This window comes from Sceloporus occidentalis, unplaced genomic scaffold (genome assembly GCF_023333645.1).
Source record: "Sceloporus occidentalis isolate IW3139 unplaced genomic scaffold, rSceOcc1.0.p SCAF_3, whole genome shotgun sequence".
Taxonomy (NCBI): Eukaryota; Metazoa; Chordata; class Lepidosauria; order Squamata; family Phrynosomatidae; genus Sceloporus; species Sceloporus occidentalis.
Window position 1 is genome coordinate 84,338,052 of NW_028316983.1, and position 25,990 is coordinate 84,364,041.

General features: G+C 38.8%; 1 protein-coding gene and 1 long non-coding RNA gene across 2 annotated transcripts in view; one reads left to right on the forward strand and one right to left on the reverse strand.

Moving 5' to 3' along the window:
• OMA1 (OMA1 zinc metallopeptidase) overlaps positions 1–25,574 on the reverse strand; it is a 35,864-nt gene extending 10,290 nt beyond the window's left edge. The window contains exons 1-8 of the mRNA XM_089515264.1: positions 25,458–25,574; positions 22,006–22,535; positions 18,046–18,274; positions 15,868–16,041; positions 15,662–15,769; positions 14,261–14,389; positions 11,708–11,782; positions 6,972–7,121 (exon numbers count right to left, since the gene is read on the reverse strand). Coding sequence (XP_089371390.1) covers positions 6,972–7,121; positions 11,708–11,782; positions 14,261–14,389; positions 15,662–15,769; positions 15,868–16,041; positions 18,046–18,274; positions 22,006–22,499 — 1,359 coding nt within the window. The 5' untranslated portion in view covers positions 22,500–22,535; positions 25,458–25,574. The remainder of the gene's footprint in view (positions 1–6,971; positions 7,122–11,707; positions 11,783–14,260; positions 14,390–15,661; positions 15,770–15,867; positions 16,042–18,045; positions 18,275–22,005; positions 22,536–25,457) is intronic.
• LOC149316349 (uncharacterized) lies at positions 13,590–16,036 on the forward strand. Its single transcript, XR_016280470.1, has 3 exons — positions 13,590–13,807; positions 14,113–14,233; positions 15,870–16,036. It is a non-coding gene; the product is annotated as an uncharacterized LOC149316349 (long non-coding RNA).
• Positions 25,575–25,990: the final 416 nt, after the last annotated feature.

Here is a 25,990-nt window from a genome sequence, read left to right on the forward strand (position 1 = left end):
TAAAAGCCTTGCCTGACCCCCTTTCCGATTGTGGACAATTCTGTTTCTCTGTACAGTGCGCCCTTGCTTTATGCGGAGGATCTATTCCAGACTCCCTGGCATAAAGCAACTTCCATGCATGCTCGAGCCCCATTTAAATGAATGAGGCCCGAGCACATGACAGCATGGCGGGGCATTACTCCATTAGTCCCAATGGGACGCGCCACCCCTTTCTCCACACATGGCTTTCAACATATGCTGAAAGCCGCGTAAAACATGCCTGCGTATGACATGGGCGCACTGTATTCTGTTCTAATGACAGCCTCTTGTCCTGAGTATAGGTTACATGCATCAGGGCAATCAAATGTTGTGGCAAAGAACTTTGAGTTAAAAATTCTACATGCTTCCCCTAGTACGATTATTTTATATCAGACCTCTATCTATTTTCCATACTTTTCAAAAACTATTTTGTTATAGTTATTTCAATATTGCTCATAAAAAAGTCACTAGAGGTATTTCAAGCCATTTTCAATTCAGCAATTAATCAATAACTAAGCAGGTATTTACATTGACACGAGTTTGCTCTTCTTCTCTCCCTGAACATAAGCCACGAAAAGAGTAGACACTGCATTAATGTCAAACAGCATTATTCACGCCAAGTAGAAATATAAAGATTTTATTTGTATCTTGGAAAGAGAACATGTAATCCTCTTTTAAACTAATTTAGCATTTTTAAATCTCTGGGCTTTTTTACTATATAGTGCCTATCTTCCTTTCTTCTGGTTTCATTTATCTAAAATAGTGGTACCACCTCCACCACCAACAAAAAATAATCCATCAAGATAGCTCAGGGGGACATTTCTACCCTGTGGAGGTTTCTGCTTTTATTCCACATCAAGCAGCTTGAGCGATCAAGAAGTGCCTGATTAAATACATACCACATTGATTTTTACACCATTAAATATAAGACGAAGACCACAGGCATGATCAAGGTAGGGTCATGCTCAGCATGGCTATAGCCACATGCCAGTCAAAATGATACTTACAGCAATTTTCACTATGGACAGGTGAGCCCCTTAACAGAAAATTTAATCTCAATGAAGAGATGCCATGCCCCAGTTAGAGGTATTGTTTAATGGCAATAGTATCTAGACTACTTGTATTCAACTAGTTTTGCTTTCTGTCATTTCAGTTACCCATGACCAATCATGGTTTGAAAACATTACTGGTATAAGGTTCAGTACTATCCACGGTCTTAGGCATCCACTGGGGGTCTTGGATCATATCCCCCATGGGTAACGGGGGCACAACTGTATTTATGCATATTTAAACTTAGGGGCAAAACACATCAACATAAATAACTGGCTTCCAGCTGGCCTGGGATCATGGCGTACAGACAACACACGCCCCCAAGACTCCCGGACATAGGCCAGCTTCCGGGTGCTCTGGCAGCATGGCATTTACACACAGCACACCACCGGAGCAGACTGAAGTCACCCATGGACCACAGTGGCCAGGAAAAGCCACCTTTTGCCAACCCAAAAAGGAACAGCTTTTTGTTTTTGGCCAGCTTCAAGGCTGATTCAGGCCGTGTGCCGTTGCCATGGCCCCAATACACCTTCGGAAGGGGGAGCGTCTGCTTCTCCCCTTAGCTCAATGGTGTTTAGGACTGCAACCTATGAAGTGGGTTCCCAAATGCATGTTTGGGGTCCCAGATCTGAAAAGACTGACCATTCATAAATTCAGGCCAACCCCTGCCATGCAAGAATACACAACTAAAACACTCCCGAAGGCCCTGATCCAACCACTGTTTAAAGACCTCCAAAGACAGAGTGTTCGCCATCATCCAAGGCAGTCCATTCCACTTTTAAATTGCTGTTATTGGCGTAGACCTTCCATATTACAAAGACATGGATATTTCTACAATCCTATGCCATAGTGGTGTCGCAACAAAATATACTTTCAATGCTGCTTTTCCTGGAATCAGGAACAGTTTGGACTGATAAAGTGCACTATGGAGAATAATAGCATGATACTAGTTCAGCTGTTTTTTTTTTAAGTGCCTTCTTCTCATCTAAACAATTGCTGAACTGTATGTAATACACCTAAGGTTTGAAAATACATTATCTTTCTCATCTCCTTGCCAGTAATCATCAGTATTCCGGATTATCATCTCATTAGTGAGTAACTTCTCATGGATTATTATCATGAGGTTTTAGTTACTAAAATCATCCTGTTTTACATATAATCTTAGCCTGCCTGATTTAACATTAGATTTAGATAGGGGAAATCCAGGATGAATTCTCTAAATCATTAGGAAATATCTAATTCCTTTTAATGAATTATATTTGTAAAAAAAAAAAGTTTACATTCGGTTTTCAGACTCATTTTCCCCTTGTATACACACTTCCATTCACAGGAATCCTCATTATGAGAAGTTGTTGAGTAAGATTTTTGTCCCACTTAGGGCCTTTAATGTAATATCCCTACGAAGGAGGTTTGGATTGCAAGAACTGGCCATTGGGAAATTCTTATGGCCTGCAAGGCTGCATTAATGGCCTGGCATTCAAAAAGGGAAGGTGCTATAAGGGCAATAATGAATTTATATCCAAAATTTCATAGTTCCAGGCTAAAGGTAGCCAATAGCAGCACATCCATGGGCCAGTTTTCTTCCCCAGTAGATGCAGGAGGTGGCACAGAATTGTGCAACATATCAAAAATAAAGAAATTAATAATAAACAAAAAATAACAAATCATGAATAGCCAGAACTATGGTTCTGAAACAAGTCCAAAGTAAAGGGTGTGGAACTTATTTAAAAGATGAACTGATGCTCCTGGCGGTTTCCAGGAGATGCAATTCACTGGGTGATGTGGTAGAAAAGGACAGTCTGGAAGAATTAAAATTTAAAATTTAAAAACAGCTTGGAGGGCACATGTGACCCCACAGCCACACACTGCCCACCCCTGTTCTATGCAAAAGAGAGTGTGGGGTCTACCCTAGAAGAGTACAGTTCACAACACTGGCAGCCGCTTCTTGGTCTGAAGAAAGAGAAGCCACACTCATGTTTTCAGTGATGTAAAACCTTTAGCAACAGGAATCATAGCAGCCTGATCAGGCTGTAATGTTTGTCAGGCCACAGTGTTTATCATACTAAAGAAGATGTAAGAGAAAGGACACAAAGAGACTGAGACAGGCTTTGTTTCTTTTTAATTCCGGTCTTTGTGACAATACCACAGTATGGTTCAACATAAAGTCTTTATGATCTGTGATCTGGTCAGGCATGTAAAGAGACACAGCAATGCAATTTACTTGAAGTACCTAGCATTACCCTGAGACTAAGTTTAGCAATTGCTGGACAGATGAGAAGCTGACAGTTGGCAATGTACATGGAAATTTTCTCTCCCATTGGTATGGTATCACGAAGGTACACAATTCTGAGCTCTTCAGCAGTGAGAGCTCTGGCATTTGAGACAAGTTCTTAAAGTCAGAATCAAAATGCACCATGTAAATTATGCCTACAGAAAGTTCAACTGTCTACTATCAAATAGCACTGCACAGAATCAAGGCATCATATTAAGATCCCTCAAAGCAAATGACACAATCACATCCAACTTTGGAATTTGGTAACTGGTAAATAAATTTACCCACCTGAAAGGCCAGCTAACAAACAAACCCCAAGGGACAAATTTCCCAACGACAGGCATAGTATTCAATAACACGTAAAGTGCCATTTTCACTTTTTGCAAATCTCTCTCTAAACTCTGAAAATGTAATTTGAAATGGAATGAACTAAGTGAAATAACTGAAGGCCTCAACAGACAGGCCAAAATAAAGCTGCTTCAGGTCACTTTAGAGGTATGTTGTTTAAATGATGCATGCGTCCTAAGAAAGCAGAAGCCGCACTAAAGCCATGTTCCAGTCCTAAAGACTGGAGCACAGCTTTGGCGCAGCTTCTGGCCTCTTAAGATTCGTGTGTCATTTAAACAGGATACCTCCAAAGTGACCCAAAGCAGCTTTATTTTGGCCTGTCTGTTCGGGCCCTGAGTTTTAAAGAAAACCTATAAACAAAAATATGGTGGTTTTAGGGTATTTGTATCTAGGATTTCAATTACATCCCATAATATTCTCATGGTGGTTACTTCAAGTGCTTTCAACATTCCCCACACCCTTATTATGATAGCCCATAATAACTCACACTTGGAAAAATCTGTCTATGATCCAAAAAGATCTGTCTCTGGCCCTACCTGCTTGGGCCAAATAAAATGCCCCCCTCTGTTCCCACAGCAAGGAGTCCTGATGATGCAGGGAGTTCTGGTGCCAACTGTTGGGACAATGTCTGCCTAGTTTTGCACTGAACCTGCTGTATAACCTCCTTAATTTTTTTTTCTTAAAAACCCATGTTTTGCTCCAGATCCTTCCATAAGATCAAAAACCTTTCATTGCAACTATGGGCACCTGTTAGAACACATGTCACACTGTGCCACTCAGCACCACCACCGTACATTGCTCGCTCTGAAGTTGTAACAAGGTACCCAGCCATGTGATTGGCACTGGACGCCTCGTTTTGGCCTCAGACTGAGCAACATGGAGCAGCAACACCGGGCAGCACAGCAGGACACACGTACAAACAGCCGCCTGGCATCACAATGGAGGGCCCAGGTAACAGGAAGGCATAGTGTCAGCTTTGGAGCCAAAATAATCTGTGTTGTTCCTGGAGAATTCTGGCCCATGCAGACACCACCTCTGTCTTTCACTCAATGTCTCATCCCCAAACCCCAGAGGTAGCAAACAAGACTTTTAAACCTGCTGACATACAATCATAGAATCTTAAAGGACCATAAGAGCCATTTAGATTCACATCAATCCTCTGCTATGCAGCAAAAAACAACTAAAACTAATATATATGTCCATAATATTGCTCCTGGATTTGCAGCAAATTTTAAAATGAAACAATGTTACGTTTGCCATCCCTATAGAGGTAATGCAAACACACATACAAAACAACCACCCACACCAATTTGCCTCTGAACTGTAGTGATATATATGTTATGTACAACATTTGGACACATTAAAAAAACGAATGTCATGAACATTCAAGTCCACCTTCTCTCCAAAAGCCTTGAAGGGGAAGGCAATGCAGTATTAATTCTTACACCTGAACTCTGACTCATGGGTAAGATACAAAGTGAAATTCATCCCAAAAAGTACATTTACATTCTTGCTTCTCTGAATTTTGTCTTTGGTTATCCATGTGTTAAATTTCCCATCTGACTTTCTTCCTCTTCTAAACCCCTAAAACCTAATGTTACATTTTAAATCTCTCCTCAACCATCCTAAAAGCAAATGTTCCTTCTTTCCCATGCAAAATTTAAGATCTCTTTCTATTTCTTACTGCAAAACTCAAGGTAGGACAGTAATGGTATTTCTCTGCATAAATGTGTCAGTGCTTTAAAAATTGTTATCTGCCAGCCTTAGAAGATTAGAAACACGAAGAATGAATTTTATGGCTTCTCAATGAGAGAGTCAGCAGTTGATTTTTTAATCCTGGAAAGATCCCATAACATAAGCCTCAAAACAGTAAGGAGTTTTCTCCCCTTGCATAAGTAATAGGCAAATATAATTTGGGCCAGTTTTAGAGAACTCAGAAAAAATTACTCTCCCCATACTACACACTTAGATCAGTACATGGGTTTAAACAGATAAATAAGGTCAATGTATTTCAATAACAAAGGCCTTTTTTGGACAAGGAGTTTCTCATATGAGTTACAGTTGTAAACCAGGGGAGCCTATGTGCATGGTAATATAAGTATTCTGAGCACTATTTCTTCCATATATCTGCAGCATGCTTTCCAAACTTTTATTAATTTAAGAAATTTAGCAGTTATACACAAAAACACACCAAGAAAAAAAATATTAAGTCCAACTTCCCCTACCATGCACATACATCTTGAACCAGTCCTTCTCAAGCTATCTGATATGGCAGACTGGTAATTTGTCCCCCTAATATGCCATAGACCAGAGAAATACATGTACAACATAACTGGGCACTTTTCAGAGACCAGTAGCTGCTGGCTTGCAAGCTAGGCCTGAACCAATGAGCTTCATTTCGAACAGCAGTGTCTTAAACTACCATTATTATTTTAAAGGTTCAGGAAATGCAACAGGTCTACATCTAGTAGCTAAACTTGGATCAGTTTACAACATCACTGGAAAAGAGCTTATTAGAATAAGGTAGGAAGTTTATAGGGCAGAATGATCAGTAAATTCTGTTTTCTATACAGAAAATGCTGTACTTGGGGAGTTATTCTGTGCAAAATTGCCATGTGGTGGTTTTTGCACAGAAAGAAGCCATTTTCTCTGGAATGACATTTTCTACACAGAAAATAATATTTTTGCACAGAAGATGCTGTTTTTTGCCCAAAATACTATGTGTAACATTTGTACAGAGTAAGTCCTGAACTGAGATGCACAGTAAGCACTCCATATCCATGGATTCTTTATCCAGAGATTCAACTATCCGCAGCTTGAAAATATTCTAAAAATATATAAATTCCAAAAAGCAAGCCTTGATTTTGCCATTTTAGATAAGGGAACCCATTTTACTCTGCCACTGTATTTGGTGAAACTTAAAATCAGTTTTAGGGTTAACTTTAAAGTTCTGTTTTCACCTTTTGTTAAAGAATGTTGGCTTTTTAAAGACTACTTTTTTTAAAAAAAGATGTTTTAATCTTTTTTTTAATAGAGAAAAATTTTTATCCACTGAGCATTAACTATGAAGGCCCGGCAGGCTGAGATAACAATAAACAAACACTTCTGATTAATAAATACCAAGTTTATAAAATATCCATCATGACTACAAATTAATGTGGCCCATCATCACTATGATGAATAAAAAAGGTTGCCAGGGTATGATAAAGGGTTATCAGGGTAACTCAGTTTTAAAAGGAAAAATAAAAACAATTCCCAAACCATCTTCAGATTTGTATCTTACCTCTGGTATAAGTCTGTCCAAATGTTCAACTCGATTCTCATGTGAGGGGTGAGTAGAAAGCCATTGTGGCAATTTTGGTTGCCCCTGAACAGTCTCAAGTAGTTCCATTTGCTTCCAGAATACAGAACTTGCCCTTACATCCATACAAGCCTAGAAGCAAAGAGAAGGAGATACAAAGAACACAGCCTCATAAAAATATTTTCAGAAATATACCACATGGCAACAGAAAAATTCATGTTAATAATCACCTACAGCAGAGGAAACACTTATATAGGCTATCTGGAGTTCCACAAACTTTTGGGTAGAGATTCAATCTGATGAAACCCAGAGTAATCACCAAGTGACCTAGTCATCTGATAGACTTGATCAGATTAAATCCAGGGATAAAGATAATATACTCTATACATGTTACAGTATTCAGTCTATGTAGAACCTGTATCATGCCATGAAGATGGTGCCAGAGTTGTAGTGGTAAATAGAAGGGAAACAGAAAGGAGCACAATTTAGCAATGTTTTTCAGAATAGAAGAATAATGACATTATCTGCCAGAATGCTAGGGCAATTGATTAAATCTTGTTCTGTCAAGAGAATGAAGTGATAAAAGGGCTCTGAAATTAGTTATTTGTGACAGAATGAAGGAAGTAATCAAGCAGAGGATAAATACAGTACTTTGTTTTTGGTTGAGAGGATGCCCACTCGTGCTAGCAGTTTAAACCAACCTTCTACCACCTGATGCTTCTGTATGTCTACCGTCTAAGATGGTTGCCAGATGAGTGTCATTTTATGGATTAAAATAGTGAGTCGCAATTCAGACTATAAGCTGCTGTGATCCAAATGAAAATGTTTAGAATTACCGTTTTAAATAAAAATCCCAAGGTAGTTCCAGAATGTGGAATGACCTACAAGTTGAGTGATCAAAGATAACCTACTTTATGCCAATAGTTAAAAATAACTATGGGAATAGATTTTTGTAAAAGCAATTGCCCACCTCAGGCTGAAATCCAATCCCAACTAGAGTAGACCCATTGAATCACTGGGAATTTATATATTGTATATACTCATGTATAAGTCTAGAAATTTTAGTCAAAAAGTTGACTCCAAAAACCTGGACTTATCCACAGGTTCATGTAAGTCCTGTATCTTAACTCTTATAAAAAGGGGAACCGTCCCCTGGTGAAAAGCAAGAGCATAATCTGTCCTGGAAGCACTGACCCCCTTCTATTCCCTCCTCCATCCAAACTTTACTGTGAGCCCAAACAATTAAGTCTGCTGGAATTTTGTAAGTTATTTAGCATTGTTTTCCTTTGCTTCATCCTTTAGATCTTTTGTTACATGACCCTAAGTTTTATCCTCAAATTTATCCATGGGTCATATCAAAATCCTTAATTTTGCCCCCAGACCTGCCCTCAACCTATACATGAGGTCGACATATAGTCGAGTATATGCGGGTACTGTACACATAAATGCTGATTTACCAAGTCCCCAAAGGATTTACTCCATTTAGAACTAGCATCTGGATTTATACCTATGTATTTATTTAAAATAAAACAGAAAAGCTAGTGTTTGCTGAATTTAATTATTGGGTCAAACTGAAGAGCAACTGCTTGGTCATAATGTGACATATGTTTGAACATAAGAGTCAAGGGAAGAATAACTTATTATTACCAAACTCACATCCTTTTAATTCACATATAACTTTCTGGAGGGAAAAAAACAAGTTGAATGTGAACAGTAACTTCAGTTGTAAGCAAAACACCCAGTGTCTGCAAATGCAAGCAGCTCTCTAAATTGAACAGGTGGCATCTGCGCACATATGTTACCACAAGAGGAGAAGATACCAATTATGCTAATAGAAGCAAAACCATCTGGGTTAAGATCTTGACCTTTACAGGCAAAGGAAGAACTGCTGTAACAATGTGGGAAAAGTGGAAACAGACTTTTAAAATGCTCTAGACAAATAAACAGGACACTGAAGGAAGGAAAGAAGGATCTTTCAGAGAAAAAAGATATTTGTTTGCATAATAAACACACACTACTTCTCTGAACAAATGCATATCCTGAATTATCTATTTAATATGATATTAAAATTATGCTCTATAAAAATCTTATGTAACAAGCCAAAGTATTTGATATTTATTCATACAGTTATTTATGGACATTCATAAACTGCATCTAAAGATTTTAAGGAGGTGCACAACAATTGTAAAAACATGTAACATAAAACAACACATAAAATCAACACAGTGTCTATATTATGCATAAACCTAAAAAATGTGGTAGGATGGATTATTCCATGAAGACTGAAAAACATGCATGTCTCCAACACAATCCTAAAAATAAGAATCACTGAAGCATGTCTAGCATCAGTGGGAAGTATTTCTGGCTTCACTGGTTCTCTTTACTGAAACCTGGGTTCCATACATATATGTGGTCAATGGTAGACAGCTAGCTGCTCGATGTATTGAAAAAAATACCCCACAGAGATGCTGCAATTTTAACCACGCCACTGCAAAGCACCAGACTTGAAATGTTTGGAGTCATGTGGTGAAAGAACTATTGCAAACACACAAACATCTTGGCATGTGAAGCAGCCTCCAAAACACTTTTTTTCCAATGGCTACCATACTATGTATACAAATTACTATGGATATTCACATAGGCCTGGATACAGTAGGCCCTCCACTGGGGTTAGGGACTCAGGACCCCAATAAAAGTGGAAAAAACCCAAATAAAAAGCCATTCTTTTTTTTTTACCTGAGAGAACACCTATCTGGGAATCTTTAGGTCCTCCAGTGCAACTCTGTGGTCAACATCCACCAGAAGCCAACCACAGAATCATGTTGGGGGACCTACAGATGCCTAGAGAAATGTTTTTTTCTAGGAATCGCTTCCATTGCAATTGTATGGTCAATTTGTGGCTGAGTTCTACTGGAGGATCTAGAGATTTCTAGACAGAACATATGACTCAAATCCATGAATAATCCACAAAAGTGAAAGCCACAAATGTGGAGGGCTGACTGTATAACTGTTATTCTCAGCTAAACAGACATAATGAACTTAGTAAACCAATACTCGTGTATATTTAATTGATATACAGTGCGCCCACATCATACGTGGGTGCCTTATACGCAGCTTTCATCTTACACCGAAAGCCGTCTGACAAGCAGGAAATGGCGCACCAGCGCACCACTGTGCCCGTGCCCCATTAGTTTCAATGGGGCTCAAGCATACACAGAATTTGCCTTATGCGGGGGGGGAGGGGGGAGTCTAGAATGGATCCCCCACATAAGACAAGGGCACACTGTAATGGGTTTATTCTAGCTGGGGCTAGCAACAAGACTCAAGCTGTGGTGTGTTACTTTACACACCCTTTTCATATTACCTGTTTAGCCAACAGTGCTGACAGGTATAAAGTTGATGACTAGTTAACAGGGCTCCACTATTTTCACTTCCCCCTCCTTTTTCTTTCTTTTCTTTAAATGATATTTTCATAGTTTTTTACAAACACAAAGAGAACAAATACGTTTTACCGTGATAACAAAACAAGAAATACATAAGCAGTATATAGACAAAGACAATGAAACCAATCACAGCCTACTTCACCACTAAACACCTAACACTAATAAAATCACATTTAACATACATTGCGCCTTCCAACTGCCTGAATCTCTATACAATGTATCTATTTTTCATTCTCTTTATCTTACATGTTGCCCAAATGTTCCCTTCATAAAATAAAAAGTTTATTTAGTCAATATTTCAAAAATGAGTTTTCTACCGCATTATTTTTAAACAACCATTTACCCTGTAGTTTAATTTAAGCAAGTAAATCTATATGAACAAGTTACAACTTAATTATAAAGAGTATACACTCAAGTTAATTGACTCTGTTGTCATATGTAAATTGGAAATTCTCTCTCCTTTTTCAAACAAAAAACTTTTATAACACAACTATGAGGTATCAATGCCTGCTGGCTCAGCTACAGTACACACACTGAATCAACTGAACTCACATGAACTTACCAAGCGTCCACCAATTCAACATATCTACTTTAGTTAGGAATACCAATTGGAAGCTGGCCAAAGAATTCATCTGAAATCCCCCCACCCGTATTTTTCTCTATAGGAGCCAGAAGGTGGATCCTATGCTGGATTAGAACTCTAGGAAACTAGGGTTCAAATCCTCACTCAGCTATGAAGGCCCACTGGGTAATCCTGGACAAGTTACAGTTTCTCAGTCTTAGAAGAAGGCAATGACAAATTTCCCCTCAACAAATCTTGCCAAGAAAACACTACAAAGGGGTCACTGTAAATCAGAATAAACTTGAAGGCACACAATATCAACATTTTTCTCCACAGGTTTTTCTACCCCTCTACAGCATTACCGCTTACAATAATAATGAAATCCCTGCAATATTTTCAAATTACTAAATGGTTCATTAAGGTAATCTATTTTAGCAGCCAAGGCAGTTAGTGTAATAACACACACTATTTACAGTAGGTGGCAGTAGTGATACAGGGTTCTTTCTTTTTCTCCTCTCCACATATTGATGAGTCCAGTACTGTAATATAATATTCAAAGACATCAATGAAATGTAAAGAAAAGTATTTATGAACATCACAGTATTTATTACTATCACAGTATTTACTACCATCACAATATACCTAAATGCAGCCAAAGTAAACTTGTATTAATATATTATTATTAGTAGTAGTAGTAGTAGTAGTAGTATTACCTTAGCTGCAAACTGAAGTCCAACCTTGTCAGCTTCAGCTTCTAATGTCCTGCTATAAGGCCTATCAAACAGCAACTAAAAGGAAAGGGAAAGAAAAACACAAGAAATTGCTTCCTCCCCATTTGTTATAGTAACATGATGTAAGTTAATGCTGGGATCTTCCAGAATGGTCTAAAACATGTGCATTCTTGCAATATAGCTCCCTGGTATTCTATTTTTGGAGAGCTGGGCGGTGTGGCTGTTTGTGGTGATTTTTTCCATCTGCACTAGGGCTCTTCCAAAAAAAAAAAATTAACCAGGGCACAATTTGCTGAGGTTGTTTTATAAAGAATCATAGAGTTACAGAGCTAACATGAAATATTTGCGTTTCACTGATGCACTTAAGTTCTAAGAAAAACCTTTTTTTTAAAAAAAAGGGGAGAAGAGAAGGAGACATTTTTTGTTCCAACAGGTCTCAGAATTAATAAAATAAAATGTTTGTTGCAGCTAGTACCAAAAACTGCCAGAAATTAATCTGGAACAAAAGAAACATCAGGAACATTGTTAAAATAATTTAAAAAACCAAGAAAAAACAAGAATCACAGCAACAAACACTGGAACCTCCTGACATATTTTCTTTGGAAGAGTCTGCTACATCATCCAAAATGTACATTTCTGAATGAGATTGTGATGCTAAATATTTTGGAACCACCAAGTCAAAATAAAAGCTTTAAAACTTTACCGGAAATGTTAGGAGTATTTATTGGTAAATATGAGATGCTAGAACAGATGTGGGAATTGTTTGGCCCTCCAGATACTGCTGAATTGGAATTTCTACTACTCTTCTACATATACCAGTTAGAGATGCTTGGAGTTGTAAATCAACATATCTGTAGGGCTGCACAATTCCCAACCCTTAGCTAGAAGGCGAAGAATCATACCAAAACCCAAACAGTTGTAGAAACAAGGAAACAGCAACAGTAAGATCAATAGGTTTCTTCAACCCCAGAAAACCTTTCCTGGCATCTCCCCTTAAAAAAAATTTAAAAAGGGAACAGTGTTAGCACAGGTATTTTCCATTTCTAGAATGCAAAAGGAAAGAAACTGCCAAATGTGACAAGAAGCAAAGAACTTGGTTTGGCAACTTGTGCACTATAAAGAAAGAATGATGCTGAAGTATCATTGATCATCCTGACAGTTCTCTCAGCCATTTTAGGTTAGGTTACTGAACTGCCTTTTCCTACATCTCTGATTTTACTCCTGACTGGCAGGAAGTTCAACTATAATAAGAAACTTTGCAGGGAGAGCAAGACCATTTATTCCCCTCTCTCTTTCTGGTTAATGAGCCTTGTAACACTGAGCCAAGAGAAGTCAAGTGGAAGGATCTTGAAGCATTCAAGGTTCTGGATTGTTTGGGGAGATCTGTGGGTTTTGGCAATGTTTAAATAGTACAATATTGGTTCAATAATTGTTGGGGAAAAACTTATATTGTATTTTAAATTGTTTTCTGGGTGATCAAGCTAACCTTTAAAAACACAAAGGAATAAAAAGAAGAAGAAAGTTCAGTCACACAATGCACGCCATCCTTCAAAGAGTAAACACTGCAGGTAATGAATGCTACAGTAGAATCTAAATTATTGATTCTAGGTAAGTATATTCCACTCAGTAGTATGCCTAAGGCCAGTAGAATGAGTTTAAAAGAAAAATGTTACTAACTATAGCAGCAGCCAGGGAAATAAAAGAATACTCCATTTCCTAACATTTACCCTCAGCTCACAACAGTGTAAAGTTTAGATGCTAATACACAACATTTGTAACCTCATGAATCAAAATGTACATATAATACACCTATAGCCTATCCTATGTCTCTTTTAACTTATCTGCACTATTCTTTTTAAACAGTGAAATGGAGATCTCAGTAACCTTTCCCAAGAGGAAAAGGCACGGCAAGGCTTGCAATTAACTATTCACTGGGGGTCAACTACAGTTTCTCCAAGTATTGAAGCTGATTTAACAAACATAAGACAGCAGAAGTGGACAAGATATGCAAGGATGTTCTTGCGGCCGTCAGTACTTCAAGAATCTGCAAATCAACTTTTTTCGGGCCAAAAGAAAGCAAAGGTGAATTGCTGCTCCTGGGAACTTTTTAAATAGGTTACAATGTTTTAAACAATATATTGTTTAACATGAAAAAAACACATTTTCTAGAATTGGACTCTGGCCACTTTAGTAGTTTTGTTTGTTTGTTTTGGCAGTAGTCCGTGTGGTGGTGCCTAAATACCCCAAAGAACCAGATCCTGTGTGATCTTGAAAGCTAAGCAGGGTCAGATATGGTCAGTATTTGGAAGGGAGACCACCAATAATGTCAGGTGTTGTATGCTCCGAGGAAAGAATGACAAAACTACCTCTGAGTATTCCTTGCCTAGGAAAACCCTATGAGGTCACCATCGGTCAACAGACAACTTTAAGGCATCAGCAATCAGGATGCATCATGAGACAGAATCCATCTGAATGATGCTGGTACTAAAGAAAATCAGCTGGCAAAGGGTGAGTGCTAAAACATGATGATCTTACCTCCTGAAACCTGGCCTGGATCCACTGGCCTATAATTGCCAAACTGTCTCGAGGACAGACAGCCCATATCATTGTGAGAAGGATGAGTGACAAGAAATCCAAGAAATGCTCCAGGCTTGCCTTCTCTGCCTTAAAACAGGGGAAAGTGTTTTTATATATAAGTGTGTGTGTGTGTTTAATCTCCTAATCTCAGGCGTACTTTCTGTATTTAACAATCTTAAAGAATTTAATAGTAGATTTAATACATTTTCTACATGTAATAATCAATTACATAAACTATAAAAAAAAGTTAAAAGAGACCCATGGAGCCACCTTAAAATCAGGCTCATAAATTATTTAGCCTTGCTAAAATGGTGAGGAAAAGCTATGCGCCTGAAACACTTTATAGCTAGAATAATGAGCACTGCACTTAAGACAATGTGACTGTTTGAGTCCTAGGGTCAGTGGACTATCCACAGCCCTGTTTGGTCAGGGAAGGCACAGGCAGCTGTTGGCACGGTTGCCATAAATCTTTGATCTTGTAGTGCAGTCATAGCAACAGTAGCAGAGGCCATTGGGTCCTTCTGACAGGCAACCCAAAGAGCCATTTAGCAAAAGAATCACATGCTATCACTGCCTCTACCAGCATACTTCAAGAAACCAACTGGCAGACAAAACAATTGCCACTGTAAAGTAGTGATTAGCAAGGGCTGATTGGAGCTGCAGTCCAACACTATCTGAAAAACGAACAACTGCCCACCCTAAAGGTAAAGTAATTCTGAGATGCCCTACCTCATGGAGAGCAAGGTCTATCACAGAGCAAGTGGTAAAGCCAAATAACAAAACAAAACAAAAATGGTCACTTATGGTTCTTACAGACATTTTAGAAAGAAGTGAAACGTTTATTTTTTTTTTAAAAAAAAGGTATACATTTATATTTTTACTACCTGTTATAGAGAATTGCTAATACACATTCCCATAACTACAACAACCATACTAATACTAATAATCATACCAATTGAACTGTTAAGCAAAAGTGATTATTAGTAATAAAATAATTAGTCTAAAGATAAGGTAAATATATTAATTTAAGATATTTCTGTTTGGATATATAAAAACAGCTCCCACTTTTATTTGTGATAAACAGACACAACTAGAAACATGGGAATAACAACATATTGTTGTGTTATCTTGGTTGATTTTTCCAAGAATATTCACTATTCAATTATTCTACACAACTCTACACAACTGATATCAGATTATGTCAATTCAATAAACAGCACTATGCTGTCTTAACTATATAGCGTCCTGGCCTAAGGTGAGCTTTTAGCCAAATATGGCAACCTCCACACTGCTGACTGCACCCTCAAGCATAATTTAGATTTATGAAAATATGTCAATATTTAAACAGAACATACTTACAGCATGTCCCAAAACAGCATGAGCAATTTCATGTCCCAAAATGAAAGACAGCTGATTGATATCTGACACTGCTGTCAGCATACCAGTGAAAACAAAAATTTCACCATTCTGTAGGCAAAAAGAAAAACCATAAACAACTATTTTAATAGTTTCTTTCACAGATATGATGTATTGTAACATACCCTTTACCTTCCATGTTTACTTACAGGAAGTACAAAAGCATTAATGCCTGGATCTTCCACCACGTGAATCGTCCAATTGAATTCAGAGACCTGTGGGACATCTTTGTTGCTTTCAGACAGGTGAATAACAGCTTTTTTGACCACCTGGTAACGGGGGTCTGTTTCTGGCAACATTTTGTTTTTAAACTCTTCTAGCCACTGGGGGGGGGGGGGGAGGAAGAACAGTGTATTGATTAAATTAGATAATTCAATCAGCACTTGATACATAACCCTACACATAGATATCCATGGAAGAAGTATGGCAAAGATACGAAGAAATCTAATTCCAAAAAAAGAAATGTTCCCCAACATACTGGTTTACTTGAGATGAATTAAATTTTCTAGAATACAAATTAAAGGATCTGCTCAAGCAAAATGATTAACTCAAGATGAACTATATACTCATATACATACATACCGTACACATAAGAAGATCCTTTTTTCCCAGGCTGGCTACAAAATTCCAACCTTAAAGGATCCTGCCATTTACCTTGATGTTGTTCCCCCTATTCTTTCCATGCTAAACTGGATACTGGGCTTTGGGATGACCCCTTTAAATGTGAACTTGTGGTAGTGTTGTTGTGTGGGTGCTTTAGTTTGGTATGCATGGCCTGACTTCAATTCAGGCTTGACAGCCAGCCAGAAACAGATTTAAAACAACAATAAGAACAGATTTATTAAGCACAGTATTAGAATGCAATATACTCTTAATATTTTATTCTTTAGGCTCCACAATGTCATAAGCAGAAACCTCTTCTTCATCAAAACCAACTGTGTCTCTATAAGCTCAACACTGTCAAGTGCCAGCTTTAAACCCTGTCTCAAACCCATCTTCTCCCTAGCTTGGCATAACTATTATACACAGTACGCATAACTTGGCATAACTAGTGGAGGTGCAGAAGCCATGATCTTTTGTGTTTGACTAGCATTTGTACTGCTGTGACTGTGTGCCACCTTTCTGACTTATGGTGACCCTATCGTGGGATTTTCTTGGCATGATTTATTCAGAGGTTGTTTGCCATTGCTTTCCCCTGAGACTGACAGCATGTCACTTGCTCAAGGTCAACAAATAGGCTTCATGGCTGAACTGGATATCAAACCCTGGCCTCCAGAGTTGTAGTACAACACTCAAACCACAATGCCACACATAAGTACTACAGTAGCCAAATACTGTACAAAAAAGGGCAGGGCTTCTGGACTTTCAATGCAAAGTTATGCACCAGAGGGATGTCAGCAGGTATAGTTTGCATGATTTGCTAGACCTAACATTTCTTTTTTCAAAGTAACTACTGAAGGTCTAACAGCCCTGTCCTCTTTTTTTCATCTAATAATACTAGTCTGTACTGTTCTGGTCAACCAAAATGCCAAGTATAGGACTGAACATGCTCAGCCTCTGTCTGGTCTCCAAGAAATGATAAAATAAATATGGACTGGCTTATTCCTCAGGGGAAAGTAAAATGCCTACTTTTTTCATGAATCTCACTAAGAATGCTCCTAGGGCAGTGTAATCTGTCAAATTTTGTTGCACTGCAACTCGAAGCAGTCTCATACAATGCAACCAGTAGTAATAAATGCTACAGTCCAACAACATCTAGAGGGCTGCATGATTCCTGCTCCTTCCTTAAAGGATCTACTCCAGAGTCCATTACACTGCTATGATGAATGGACCTATGAAGCTTCTTCCACAGTTCACAGACCTTCTAGTAGTAGCCAGCACTTCTCCTTAACTTAAGAGAACAAGATGCTAAGATCTGCTGTCTTCTGTTATGCTCTTCTTCGCATGCATTCCTACCATCACTCAACCACTAGTGCATCTAAGTAATTCAGAGACTATGTTCAGCCTTAGAGTTTATTCTTCATTCTTAGATGTTAATTACTGAGATTATACATTTTGCTTGGCAAAGGCCAGCTTCTTAATTCATAGCAACTCATCCTGCAGGTCTGGCAAGCTTTCCTTTTAAAACCAGCCTTGAATGACGTATGTACTGCAAAAGAAAAATGAAGCATGTGTTGAACTGTGCTTTGTATTCAGACAACAGCTCCAAGATCTGGAGCAGATGCTTATAAATATTTTTTTTAAAAAAATCAATCTGTAGTTCATGAATTATGCTAGAAGAAAACTTTGATTTTAATTTTTTAAAATATTTTTGAACAACTACCTACCATGTTATACTCAATCTGGGACAATTCAACAAAATGTTCCTTCCCAAACACCAGAAGCCGAGAACGTCCAGTGATTGGCGTCTCCTCCAAATGGGTAAAATAAAACATGATAAATAAAACTCCAAAGCTACATAGGCTAAGAGCTATCTTCCATTTATTTCTTCTTGCGGCTTCTTTAAATAACTCCTTCTTGTTTGGGGGAAGTGCAGCCCACCATTTTCTTATGCTCCTGTAAAGAACAAATATTTGAAAAGTTCAAGCAAGCAAAGGCAAAAAGAAAAGCAGCATTGGCCCAACACATTTTGCTGCCTGGGGCAGATCAGCCAATGGTGCCCCCTCAGCAATCATCCATCTTAAAGTATATAGTACAGGAGGCCCTTGGTATCAATTGGGATTTTGTTCTAGGACCTGCTGTGAACACCAAAATCTGGGGATGCACAAGTCCCATTAAATACAATAGATAGGAAAATGATGTCCCTTATATAAAATAACAAAAACAAGGTTTGCTTTTTCAGACTCTATATTATTTTTTACTATATTCAAGCCATGGATGCCTGAATCTGTGGCTAATGAATCCACAGATACAGAGGGCAAAGGGTAATCAAATCATCCATGTTGTTTTGGAATAGGAGGCAGAAAACCTCACAATTCTCACCCACTCTTCAAGACCCAAAAGTAAAAATACAATAATGATAACTATTTGTTCTTCTTTCATGATACCCAAAATTAGCTTTCTCACGCAGCCTAACACTCTGGCTCTGGCAAATAGCAATCTGCTTCTAAATCTCCACTCTGATTCATGCTATGGCATTATACACTAAAGTAAAAGATAAAACATAAGCAAATATGGCCACTCCTGGCAGGCGTTCCAAATATAGCCCACATATCTGCATACAAATAAATGGAACAGGAGAAGTACAAAATCAACATGTTTGAATGCAAATCATGTTCGTCACATTGAAGTAAGTTGGAAGAAGCATTCAAAAGAGGTTGAAGTGACACACTAAAGCACATTTATACAACAAGCTTTGAGGTAACAATGAAATTCCCTTTGATATATCAGTAAAATGACATGCTGATTCAAAAATGAGGAAAGATAGTAGGCAAGAAAACACTGTGGGTTTGTAGGAAAACCTGGCCTACTGAAGGAGAATTTTCTTTTTATATTTAAAAACAATATCAAATAGGTAACCCATGTTTAAGGACTCAAAAAGAAGGAATGACATAAAGAGGGCTAGCCTGGTGTTGCAGTTCAGAATACTGCACTGGAACTTCAACTATCCAGAAAATATACCCAAGGTAGCTGTGCTAGTCATACAGTAAAGTACAATAAAATCCCAAATCCACAAAACAGCTATATCTTTATTGGACCAACCAAAATGCACAAAATATATGATGCAAGCTTTTTTGAAGCTTCGCTGGCTTCGGCATCAGGCAAAGATGTTAAAAATCAAACAGGAGGGGGAAAATGACAATATTGGAGTCTACATTTCGTCAATGTTATTATAGTTGTTCTCAGTTAAGACTATACAGAGGGATATCCATGTACGCAGAGGCCATTCCTTCTCCTTGGCTATGTGGATTCTTGGAGACAAAAGAGTCATAAATCCAGGAAATAAAATGTAAACTCTATTAGCAATACAAAAAGGAATCTCCTTTGAGATCCAAGTTGTTTCTGTCCTGTGTGAGGTTACCCACATTATCCAGGTACCCTTGCCAGGACTGGCCATATTTGCTTATGTGGTTGCCTTTGACATTAAGGGTACAATGCCTTAGCGCTAGAGTAGAGTTTAGGCTATTTGCCAAGGATCACCTTACCATTAGGCTGAGTGAAGAAAATATCCAGGTTCATATCCTCACAGAGTTCACTGTGCAATCCTGAGTTAGTCACTGTCTCAGTCTGACTTAGTTCACTTTTGGTGAGGATAAAAGGTGGAAGAATAAAGCCATGAACGCAATGAACGCAAACTCTTCTTCTTGAAGCCTATTTACACAAACTCCAGTCCAGAAACACCACGTATAAGGTTAAGCAGTAATCATCATTTCTGTTTATAAATCAAAGTGCAATGAAAGCATAAACACAATGTCCTGGATTTCTACAAGCACTGCATTACACTATGAGTTGGAATATCACAGGATATATATGTTATCTATGTATGCTGATACTATGGATTATTGTGCATTAGCAGCATATGTTTATGTCACATAACGCATGGTAAAGACATGAAGATGGGTCTTTTCCCCACCTAGGCTGTATCCACACCATACAAATAATCCAGTGTAATCGCACTCTAACTGCCATGGCTCAATGCTATGGAATTCTGGGAGTTACAGTTTGCCATGGCATCTGAGCTCTCTGACAAAGAAGGCTAAATGTCTTACAAAACTACACATCCCAGAATCCGCAGCACTGAGCTGTAGCAGTTAAAGCAGGATCAAACTGGATGATTTCTGCAGTGTGAATGCAGCCAACTGTTAGTTAAGCTACTGAGAAAAAAATGACAGGGTGTTTCCAAAATCCAGCTAACTGCACACAAGCTCTCCAAAGCAAATTCTATAAACCACGAACAAGAATGAATTACTAGAGTCGTTAACAACTGTAAGAAGTAAACTATAAACAGTAACTCTATGTGTGAAAACTTAAAATGTTTCCCAGCAACAAAGGAGAAAGAATGATTACATTCCTTTTTCATCTTCTGTTATAAACAAATATACAGCTTAATTTAAAATACAATAATGTGGCGTACTGCTAAGAGCATTTAAGAGAAAGATACATTGCACTGACAGCACAGAACTAAAAACACAGGAAGAACATCCAGCATCTAAACCACAAATTGGGTGTGATTTTAAACTCATAATGTTTAGACAGCATTTCTTCCTTCTGTTTGTTTTTCAAAAAAAATGACTAACAATGTGATATACTTGACTTCAGCTGTATTTCTTACATGAGACTTCTTAAATGCCAGGCATTTAAAATCTCAAATGAAGGAAGTGGTCAGACCTTCTAGCAACCCTAACTTAATTATTTTAAATTGACAACCCACAAAACAACATGCCACCAAGAAGCAGCAAGTGCTTTCAAGATATGCAGCCATGGGGATCCATGAGGTGTAATTTGCCATGGGCCTCCTCTCGGCCAAGAATAATTTGATCCCACCCAAGAAGTGAATGGGCAATACTCACACTCTCCTTCCTACTGTTTTTTGTTAATCCCCTTTCCAAGAATCCTAAGTATTACTATCAACTGAGTACCTGCCTCTCGAGGAAACAGACATGGCCTCAAACTATGGGGGAAGGGGGAGGTACCACAATGCTACTCTGGCATCCTTTGTGAGATGGGGGTGGAGGAGAGGAGATATTCCTGTAATGAAGGAGTGGGAAACATTGCTCAACCACAACTGTCATGATTGACTAGGATTAGGAAGAATGGCAATCTAACATCTGCAAGGCCACAAATCCTCTCCACTCTTTCCAGTTTAGGAAACATCTTAGGAAACTAGAATGCACTGTTTTACCCCGACTTAGGCTGCATCTGCACTGCAGACTTAAAGCGGTTTGACACTGTTTTAAACTGCCATGGTTCAATGCTATGTTATTTCTAAGATTTGTAGTTTTGTGAGATATTTAGCCTTCTGTCAGAGAGCTCTGGTGCTACAACAAACTATAAATCCTAAAATTCCATAGCACTGAGCCATGCCAGTTAAATTGGTGTCAAATTGCATTATTTCTGCAGTGTGGCAGCAGCCCAAGAGGGATCCCAAACTCCCTCATCAAGTTTGAAGAGAGTCAGGAAGAAGAAAAGGAATTTTGATAAAATATATATAAAAAATACATGTTGTAGCAAGTACTGAGCTCTCTTCAACTATCTGCAAGGCTCCTTGGCAACAGCATAAGCATGCCACACAGTTTACAAACAGCTGTTTCTATAAAATATGTGCTCAGAGCAATATCAGTATTTACCTCCCCAGGATAATAGCAAGAAGTTTCTGAACTGGCTTCAAGATGACCCACAGGAGTGGAACTGGAGCAGCCTTCAGTGCTGGTGACCCATGAAAAGGCCTGAAGATCTGGACATTGTGAACTGTGGCAATGCTGCGTAACGTCTGAGAGGGAAGTCGTCCCAACAATACTTCATTTTTTCTCACCTGTTGCTGAAGGAAAGCAAAAGGCCTTCTAGAACAGCTCTGTGCAACTCTGCATAGTTCTTCATGCTTAGGATTCAAAAAACACTTTTGATTTTTATCAATGACATTTCTATAAATGCTGGAACTATCTGTCATGAGGTAATATTTTATGCTGGCATTTTTATTGCATGGCTGGCATTTAGTTACATAATACTGGTGTCCATTCAAGGCTTCACTAGAAAATGTGCAAGGATTAAAGCACTTCTGCCAATTGGTCAAAGACGTCAGATGAATGAAAACACAGTTCCTTGACCTGCTGAAGATAGCCATCTCTCATCCTTTCTCTCATGTGCTCAGTCTTGTTTTCTAAATTAGGAACATCAAAAAACAAAATAAAACATTAATGAGAAAGCAACATATTCAGGGATAGTTATGTAGGCCATACAACAAAATATGTACAACCAATTCCAAAATTCACATAACAGTGATACATTTATTGGTCCAACTAAAATGCACAAAATACATTGTGCAAGCTTTTAAAGCTTCACAAACTTCCTCATCAGGCAAAAATGTCTAAAATCATGCAAGAAAAAAAAAGTGGTGATATTACAGGCTTGCATTTTGTCTCAGATGTTACTTCAATTGTTAAGATGATCTGGAGGGATCCCAATGTCGGCAGAGGCCACTCTCCTTTTTGGTCACGGGAGACTGGGGGCAAAGGGCAGTAAAATGCAGGTAACAGTATTTCAACAGCTTTAGCAAAAGCAAGTGTTGAGGATAGGCAACTTTATGTTCTTCTGTTTTTTTAAGAGACCTCAAATCATGACCAAATCTCCAGGGTGAGTTTATCAAGCTGTCAGAAAGCAGTAGCCCAGTTTAGATTATAGTTTGTCACACAGGGGAAATCCCATGAAGAAACGAGGGGTTAAATCGGACAAAATCCGCAAAAGCGGGCTTATTTTCACATGACGTCATTGTTGAAGTGATGCTGACCCAAATGGAACGTAGACAGAAAGTAGACAAAAGCCGCTCCTTTTTTACTTTTGGAAAATCCCGAAAGTAAAAAGGAGTGGCTTTTGTCTGCTTTCCATTCAGGTTAACACCAGTTTAACAACGATGTGTGTGAAAATCAACCTGGTTTTGTGGGTTTTTTCCAGCTTTTAAATCCTATTTTTGCACAGGATTTCCCCCGTGTGATTAACTCTATAGTTATAGGCTGCCTGAACCATAGTTTAAAACAGGGACGGGCAAGAAGTACTTTCCTTCTTGCTTGTATTAAGCCCAAGTTCCCACCTTGTCTTTTGGATCAGAAAATCTGGCTCAATGGTAATTCACCAGTAAACATCCCATCATTAACTCAGCTAGCTAACTGACGCTAAGCCAGAGGTCCCTGGGAGATCTTTTTCACCACAGAACAAAGACAAAATTGTTAAAACAATGTGAAGTAGAGGCACAAGTCAGAGTTATGAAGCATGGAACAATCAGATGATGCAGGAGAACTGAGTTTTTTCAGTGGGCCTTCAGTATCCACCAGGGTTTGGTTCCAGGACTCACCTCAGTGGTGATGATGGTGATGATGATGATGATGATGATGATGATGATGATGATGATTATTTCTTACCCACTAATAATACCAAAATATTTGGATTCCCAAGCCCCAGTGTGGAGCTTTATAAACAATTATATTTATAAATATATATACATTTATATATATAGCTGTATATACCATTATACACAGTGGCACAGTAAGATGGTGTCCCTTATATAAAACAGCAAAACCAAGCCGTTTCGGGGGGAAATTGGTGAATATTTTTGAATCATGGTTAGTTGAATCTGTGGATATGAAGGGCCACTCCATACATCTATTGGCTGTTTCAAAAGCAGCCTGTTTGTGTAGTGAATACACATCACATGCTTTGAACCCATTCTCTCCAATATGATGCATGATAATAAATCCCTGCAGCAGTAGTAATAATAATAATAATTTTTATTTATATTTCCCGACTCTCCCTGCAGATTGAGGCGGGATTACAGTAGCAAATACTGAGCTAGATGAATTGTGTTCAAATATAGTTACACATGCAATAGGGGAGAAAAAAGCATAAACAACCTGCCTAGTCCCTGTTAGAGGAGAAACATGAATCACAAAACTGTGTGTGTGAGAGGGAGTCTCTATCTATCTATCTATTTGGTGCTGTTTCCCTCTGCCCAAAGTGTCAAGAAAAACAATGAAACAACTAACTGGGGGTGTCTTATAACACAATTTGAAGATAAGAAGGCAGAGGGTTAAGCAGCCAAAGGCTCTTATGCTACTTATTTCCCCAACCTCAAGATAAAAGGATTAAATTTTAAATCTAATTTAATGTTAAATTTTGGAATCAGCATTAAAACACTGTAGTGTTTTAATATTACCTCTCTCATCATTAATTGCTTGGAAGTCATTAGGCAAGTACCTATCCTCACCTTCATTTCCCAGTCTCCATTTACAAAAGTGCATTAACAAGTGGGGGGAAACACCAGGCTCTTTTCACAATGCACAATTATGGTGTTATGATGCCACTTTAATTTCCTAGTGACAACCTATCCTATGGAATCCTGGGGTTTGTAGTTTGGTGATGTGCTAAAACTCTCTGAGTAGGAATTTTAAGCTACCTTTGGACAATATAACAGTATGAGTAGATCTGGTGAGGATGAATAGGGCTTGGTTAACTCAGCTACACTGTTATTGTGCTGCTATTCCACTTTGACTGCTCTGGCTGCCTCCTGTTGCATTCTGGGATTTGGAGTTTAAGGAGGGGGCATTTAGAATGCTCAGCCAGAGAGCTCTTAGGCCTCAATGAACTACAAACCCCAGAATGCATCAGGAGGCAGTCAAAGTGGAATAGCAGCACTATAAAAGGGTAGTGTGGCAATAAGAGCCGATGTCCTTGCATCCAAGGAGGGCAAAGCATTGGAAAATGGAGGCTGTTCAAACAACAACAATAATAATAATGTAGGGCGTGCCCAAATAAAAGCTCAAAAGAAAAACACTCCTATAAATGTAAATCTATGGAGAGAAGGTCACAAAATGGAGGACAGCTGAGAGGCAGGAAGGCAGAGTTTTGGTATTTGCTCTCTAAAGCAGCGCTGTGAAGAGTCTGGGGAAGGGTCAACAACAAACGCTGCACTCTGATGCCACAGCAAACGACACTTCCCAGGATTCCATCGCCTTCAGCCCCGGCAGCTAACGCGGTGTCAAACCGGGTTATCTCTGCAGTGCAGCCCTAGGAGCCCTGTTCTCCCACCTACCAGCAAGGACGGAGTAAACTAATCCCAGGCAGTGGCTGCGGGATCTTAAAGCCAACGTGAAAACTGGCAGAGAGAGGAGCCTCTTCCCTTCCTGCCTGGGAGGCACCACCCTCTTTCGTAACTGAGTCTGAGGCCGCTTTAACTGACCTGGCTCAATGCTAGGGAGTCCTGGGAACTGTAGTTTTTGTGAGCCATTCGGCCTCCTCTGTCAGAGAGCTCTGGGGCCACACAATAAACTACAGTTCCCATGATGCACTGAGCCAGGGCCGTTCAAGGGCTCTCAAAGTGGATTGTTTCTGCAAAGTGTTTCAGGCCGTTGTTGTTGTTGTTGTGAGGCTGCCTCAGGGTGACCAGCTTTCAGTGGCTCCCCAGGCTGTGCCCATTTTGGACTTCACCTCCCAGAATCCCAGACTATTGGCCAACATGGCTGAGGCTTCTGGGAGATGAAGTCCAAAAGCTCTTAAAGGGCACAGTTTGGGGACCACTGAGATAACCACACTACTCTCTTATAGTGCTGCTATTCCACTTTGACT